Source organism: Arvicola amphibius, chromosome 8, assembly GCF_903992535.2.
Source record: "Arvicola amphibius chromosome 8, mArvAmp1.2, whole genome shotgun sequence".
NCBI classification, from domain to species: Eukaryota; Metazoa; Chordata; class Mammalia; order Rodentia; family Cricetidae; genus Arvicola; species Arvicola amphibius.
In genome coordinates, this window is record NC_052054.1 from 70,764,037 (window position 1) to 70,771,233 (window position 7,197).

Here is a 7,197-nt window from a genome sequence, read left to right on the forward strand (position 1 = left end):
CTGGTCACTTCCCCTTCCAAGCCCTGTTGACAGAACAGATTCCACAGGCCACATGTTTGGCAATCCCCTGCACACTCTGCCAACTTCTGTTTGGGTCAGGGATGGTTAACCCCCAGTTGCCTGGGGTTACCACCTGGATCCCCTCTATGACCATGATCTGTTGTATGTCCAGATCTTTTGGGAGGGGTTTTTTAGATTAATTTATTTTTACCCTATGGTGCATGACTATTTTGTCTATGTATATATCTGTATACTACATACATATCTCTGGAGGCCAGAAAAGGGCATCAAATCCCCTGGAACTGGAGTTACAAACAGTTGTGAGCCATCATGTGGGTGCTGGGAACCTAACTTGGGTTCCCTGGAAGAGCAGCCAGTGCTCTTGAACCACTGACCCATCTCTCCAGCCCTTCTTTTTGTTTTATTTTGTTTTCAAAACAGGGTCTCTCTATGTGGCCCAAACTCACAGAAATCCACCAGTCTCTGTCTTCCAAGTGCTCTGATTAAAATTGTGTGTCACCATGCCTGGCTGGGCTTTTTTTTTTTTTTTGGTTTTTGTTTGAGATAGACAGGAGGGTCTCATGTAGCCCAGGCTAGGCACAAACTCACTGTGTAGGAGAGGGAAAGACCTTGAACAACTGAGCCTCCAGTTTCCACCTCCTAAATATTGAGATTACTGGTGTGCACATCATGCTGGTGTGTGTGTGTGTGTGTGTGTGTGTTGTTGTTGTTGTTTTGTTTTGAGACCAAATCTCACTATGTATCCCTAGTTGACCTGAAACTCACGATGTAGACCAGGTTGGCCACAGACTCCCAGAAATCTGCCTGCCTCTGTGGCTGGAGTGAAGGAATTAAAGGCGTGTACCACCACGCCCTGCCACCATGGGGGTGGGGATTATTTGGTGTTGAGAATTAAACCCCAGGCTTCATGCATGCTAGGCAAGCATTCTACCTGGTGAAATACATCCTGCCCTGGATCCAGCTCTCTTTTTAAGTATATGTATGGGCGCTTTGCCTCCACGTATGATTTTATACCACGCATGTGTTTGGTGTGCATGGAGGCCATTACAGACCATTAGGAGACACTCGGTGATACTGGGAACTTCCTAATGAATGCTGTGACCTTTTAATACAGTCCCTTGTTGTGGTGACTCCCAACCATAAAATTATTTTTATTACTACTTCATAACTGTTTTTTTTTTTTTTTTTAGTTTTTCAAGACAGGGTTTCTCTGTAGTTTTGGTGCCTGTCCTAGAACTAGCTCATGTAGATCAGGCTGGCCTCGAACTCACAGAAATCCACCTGCCTCTGCCTCCCAAGTGCTAGGATTAAATGCATATGCCACCAACACCCAGTTCATAACTAATTTTTCTAGTGTTATGAACTATGATGTAAATATTTTTGGAGGGGACTAGGAAGATGGCTCAATGGTTAAGAACACTGACTGGTCCTCCAGAAGACCTGGGTTCAATTCCCAGCACCCACATGTCAGCTCACAACTGCCTGCAACTCCAATTCCAAGTGACCTGACACCTATGGCAAAACACCAATGCACATAAAATAAAAATAAATAAATTAAAAATATTTTTGGAGATAAAGGTTTGTAAGAGGAGTCGTGACCCATAGGTTGAGAACCACTGCTCTAAGGGAATGTGTGTTCTTAATCACTGATCCATCTCCCTAGGCCCCAACCCCTGTGCAGGCACAGCTCTTAAAACGGTATCTTCTGGATGGAGCTGGGAAGGAGCTGAGCCACTACTACTTATGCTCTAAACCAGGAAGCTCAAAAGTGTCCAGGAATGAAGACTGTGGGTGGGAAGCAGGGTGGAAGTGGTCACAGGGGACTCTCTGAAAGGAGGAGACACTTGGCAAGACAACAGAATGGGAGCAGGAATGGGCAACCAGGAGACCAGGGGAGAGGTGAGACGTGGACCCAAGAGGGAGAAGACAGAGGACCTGGAGCAGCCAGGTGTGTGGTAGGAGGAAGGTTTGGGTCTCCACTGGGTAGACCAAAAGGGCGTGGGTGAGCAAGTGGCCAGTGTGGTTTTCCCTGGAATGGAGAAGCTGGAGAGGAAGAGGTTTGTAGAAGAATGTCTGGGACAGAGGTGAGCAGGTGGAGAGGTCAGGAGTGAGAAAATCACAAGAGTGAGGCAAGTCTTGTGGGGGTCAGGGAAATACCTTTAATCCCGCCCTGTGGCAGGTGGAGGCAGGAGGATCAAGTTCAAGACCAGACTCAGCTATATATCCAGCATGAGACCAGCCTGAATGAGAGCCTGTCTCAAAATCAAGTTTCAACCCATAGTGGTCATCCAAAAAATAGAATAAAGTCGGATGTGATGGCGCATGCCTTTAATCCCAGCACTCGGGAGACAGAGACAGGCAGATCCCTCAGTTCCAGGCCCGCTACACAGAAAACCCTGCCTTGAAAAACCAAAAAAAAAAAAAAAAGTCCTGGTGACATCTCTGTCACCACCACCATATAGAAACTGTCACCAGCACATGGGTAGAAACCAACGGTCATATCCACCAGGAAGAAGGATGACCTAGCAGAGCCAAACTCCAGAATTTTTCTTTATTTATTGTTTGTGTGGACTTCATGAGACGAGTCTCCCTGGGTTATCCAGGCTGGTTTCTCATGCCCAGTTCTGGTTCCTGAGACTTGCACCCCCACACCCAGGTTTTCTCTTACTGAATCTTTCTTTTTCCCTTTTTTAGTGTGCTGGCCAGAAAATTCAAAACCATTCACCCGATTGCCTCGTTCTAACCAACACACACACACATTGAACGGGCATTTGTTCTCTAAACTGAGATTACACGTTATAAAAGAGTACATTTACGGCCGACCATATAACTCTGAAGCAAAAGGCGCTTGCTCACAAGCCTAATGACCTGGGTTCAATTCCCAGGACCCTCATGGTTGAAATGAGAGAACCAGTTCCAACACCTGTCCTCTGACCTCCACACAAACATCACAGTGTTAGTATTCAGGCATTGAACTGGCCTGCCCTTGGGGTCCTGACAGGATACGTCCTCAGCTGCAGCTACTGAGAGCACGCCCCTGTGCACATTCGCTAAGTTCCCCCCACCTCTCTCTCTCTCTCTCCCTCCCTCCCTCCCTCCCTCCCTCCCTCCCTCCCTCTCTCTCTCTCTCTCTCCTCCCCCCTCCTCTCTTTCTCTTCTACCACTCTTGTCCCAGGGACCGGTCCCTGCCGCCTTCTCTGTCCCCTTTTCTGCCCCTTCACTCTCCTCTTCCAATAAACCTCCCATGTGAACCCTGTTGTATGGCATACCTTCTTCCCACCAATTTTTAAATAAATTATAACACGTGGCATGTGCCAAGGACCACCCCCTAAAATAAATAAATAAATGCCTTAAAAGATTAAATAACACATTTTTATACCTTTTTAAAGTCTTTATCATACAAGGCACACACAGCTGTCTTTACAAAGCTTGGATTCTAACTAACACCATTCATGAAGAGACAACACTGTAGAGATAAGGGATGGCTTGGACACAGTAACAGAGACCTAGAATCACAACACTTGGTTACATGAGACCTTGTGTCAAAGAAAGAAAGAAAAAGAAGAAAGAAAGAAAGAAAGAAAGAAAGAAAGAAAGAAAGAAAGAAAGAAAGAAAGAAAGAAAGAAAGAAAGGAAGGAAGGAAGGAAGGAAGAAAGAAAGGGTAGGTGGTGGTTACTGGTTCCCTGGAGTCTAGGGCTATATAGCTCAGTGGTTATTTACTTGAGTGGCATTTGTGAGCCCCGACTTTAATCCCCAGTATCATAAAAAAAGAATAATAATAAATAACATAACCAGGCGGTGGTGGTGCACACCCTTAATCCCAGCACTTGGGAGGCAGAGACGGGTGGATCTCTGTGAGTTCGAGGCCAGCCTGATCTACAGAGTGAATTCCAGGATAGGCTCCTAAACTACAGAGAAACCCTATGTTGGAGAGGGAAAAAAAATGAAAACCAAGTAATACCTTAGTCAGTGTGAAATTTTTCTTTAAAGGAATTTATGCTTATAATCCCAGCATCCAGGAGGATCCTGAGTTCAAGGCTAGCCAGGGCAACTTAGAGAGAGTCTCATAAAATGGAGAAGGGGAAGAGCAAGGGGGAGGAGGAAAAGGAAAAAGAGAAGGAAGCAGAAGATAAAAAGGAGGAGGAAACGAGAGAGAGGAGGACTAGAGAAGGAGCAGAGGGGTAGTGGCAGCAACTGCTCTACACTGCCTGATTCTTCTGGGTTGAGGTATCCATCGTGGACCAGGTGAAAGACTTGCTGTCCCGGGCTATGGAGTCCTCCGAGAGCGCGTTGCGGATGATGCTGGGAAGTGACCTGCGAAGCCGCCCTTGGAAGCCCTGCCCAGCCACAACGTAGATGATAGGGTTGACGCAGCAGTTGACGTAGGCCAGGGACACGCACAGGGCGTTCAGCTTCTGCACCTTCACGAAGGTGAGTGAGGACGGGTGCAGCCAAGCTATCATGATCCCTGTTACTTGGTAGGGCAGCCAGAAGACAAAGAAACAGGTAACCACGGCCACCACAACCTTGAGCGTCTTGGTGGAGCGTGTGGCCCTGCGACTCCAGGTCCGTAGAAGAAGGAACGTGTAGCAGATACTGAGTGTGAGCAGAGGCAACACGAAACCCATGAGCAACCGCAGCAGGGCCACAGCCCTCTCCTTGCGGAAGCCATTCTTACCGTAGTTGACACCACATACCAACTTGGTTGAGAAGGGGTCTTTGCTCACCTGACGGAATATGAAGGATGGGATGGTGAGGAGCAGAGCTAAGACCCAGGCCACTCCACAGGCCATCCACGCCAGGCCGGGCCCTCGGACCTTCTGACACCAGATGGGGTTGAAGACCAACAGGAAACGATCGGCACTAATGGTGGCCAACAGCAGGATACTGGCGTACATGTTGAGCAGAATGAGTGAGGGCAGGATTGAGCAGGCCTGGGGGCTAAAGGGCCATTCCCCGTACTTTATAACGGCAATGAACAGGACAGGCAGGGCCAAGCATGACAGGAGGTCGGCCACCGCCAGATTCAGAAACCAGATGGCATTGATGGTACGTTTGGCTTCGAATGCTGTCACCCACACCACCAGGGTATTCCCAGGAACTCCCACCAGGAACACAGCCGAGTAGATGATCAGGCCTACAATATCCCCAGAATGCAACTGCTGTTTCACAGGGCCATCCACAGGCTCATTGAGGTCTATGGTCCAAGAAGAGTAGTCATAGTTGTGCTCAGTGGTGTTCTTGTTCATGGGGTCCTATGCAGAAACAAAGAGGCAGACAGTGCATGAGCTAGCAGACACGCCCCCGGGAAACTGGGACACTGCCCAATCTTTCTGAGTCTCAGCCCTACCGTGGGAACACTGAAGGTCTATATAACCAGCCATTTGTAGTTTTTATTTTGAGACAGGGTCTCTGTAAGTTATCCAAGCTGGTCTTAAACACACTCTGTAGCTTAGGCCAAACTGAAATCATGCCAGGTGCCCAAGTGATGCGTGTACAGGAAAGGCCCGCCAAACCCAAACTCTCCAGGCTTACCTGCTAAGCCATCCATTATACGTTAGTGTGTGTATGTGTGTGTGTGTGTGTGTGTGTGCGTGCGCGCATGTTACTGCAGGTGCCCTGGGAGGTCAGAGCAGGGCATTGGACCCCCTGGAACTACAGGTAGTTGTGAGCTACTCTACATAGGAGCTGGGGACTGAACTCCAGTCCTCTGGCAACTACTCTTGACTGTTGAGCCATCTCTCCACCTCCCAGTGAAATATTTTAAAGAATCAAAATGTGCATGAGGAATGTCATGCATTCAAGCTCAGCATGAGCTATGTGGCCAGACCAGACATTATGTCTCTCTCATACAAACACACACACACACACACACACACACACACAAATGATTTTCTTGCTGTTGTTGTTGTTGTTGTTCCTTTATTGTTTGGTTTTTTGACTGAGTCTGCTATACCCCCAGGCTGGTTTCAAAACTTAAACTCACCATGTAGCTGAAGATAACCTTAAACTACGGATCCTCTTGCCTCCACCTCCCATCTGCTGGGATTACAGATGTGTGCCCTGAATTTGGACCAATACCCAAAGTTGAAATAAAGATAGGACAAGTGATCTATTTCAAAACCTCATTGCTGGAAGTGGAGCTTCACTCTGAGGATGGCATGCCCAGTGGGTGGGTCCCTACAGGGTGTCACTGTCAACATAGTGGCAGTGTGACTGTGATGTGTAAGTGTATTGGGCAATGTGGCCTTTGAGAACAGTGATGGATGTCTTGTGGGTTTGTGGTTTTCCTTTAAAACAGCGAGTTCTCAACATGCGTATCGCTTCCAGGGTTGAACGACCCTTTCACAGGGGTCTCCTAAGGTCATTGGGAAACACAGATATTTACATTATGATTTATAACAGTAGCAAAATTACAGTTATGGAGTAACAATGAAAATAATTTTATGGTCGGAGTCACCACAACCTGAGGAACTGAATGAAAAGCATCGCAGCATTAGGAAGGCTGAGAACCACTGCTTTAAAAGATCTTCTCTCAAACCAGGCTTGGTGGCTCACGGCATTCAGGACCTGGACATGAGATGGGGAAGCGTTCAATGCTAGCCTGTATTACATGAAACCCAGTCTTGCCGGGGAAGAGTGAGCCTGGGACTGTAGGTAAGGCACTTGTCTAATATTCATGAAGTCCTGGGCTCCAGACCCAGAACAATATAAAACTAGAAATGGCGGCTCACACCCCAGAGTTTGAGAGATGGAGGCAAGAGGTTCAGAAGTTCAAAGTCATTCTCAGCTCAGAGTGAGCCCCATGCTAGCCTGGGCTACATGAGACTGCCTCAAGAAAAAGTTTTATTAAATTTTCTCTTTGGTTAAAATGATAGACAGATGCCAGATATGACGACACATGCTTTTGATCTGTTGTTTGAGTCTGGCTGTCCTGGAGCTCACTCTGTAGACCAGGCTGGCCTCAAACTCACAGTGATCCACCTGCCTCTACCTCGCGAGTGCTGGAATTAAAGGAGTGTGCCACCACCACTACCTGGCATGATACTTGTTTTTAATCTCAGCACTCAGGAGACAGAGCCAGATGGATTTCTGTGAGTTTGAGGCCAGCATGTTTGACATGGTGAGTTCCAGTACTGCCAGAGCCAGACAATGAGATTCTGTCTTAGAAAGGA

General features: G+C 47.5%; 1 protein-coding gene across 2 annotated transcripts in view; it reads right to left on the reverse strand.

Annotated features, from left to right (window-relative positions):
- Window positions 1-3,956: 3,956 nt before the first annotated feature.
- Window positions 3,957-7,197, reverse strand: part of C5ar1 (complement C5a receptor 1) — a 7,706-nt gene continuing 4,465 nt past the window's right edge. The window contains exons 2-3 of one of the 2 annotated variants that reach the window (XM_038340030.1): window positions 4,840-5,277; window positions 3,957-4,749 (exon numbers count right to left, since the gene is read on the reverse strand). In XM_038340030.1, coding sequence (XP_038195958.1) covers window positions 4,222-4,749; window positions 4,840-5,277 — 966 coding nt within the window. In that variant the 3' untranslated portion in view covers window positions 3,957-4,221. Of the gene's footprint in view, window positions 5,278-7,197 lie in introns of both variants that reach the window. The other variant, XM_038340028.1, reaches the window with a different exon arrangement.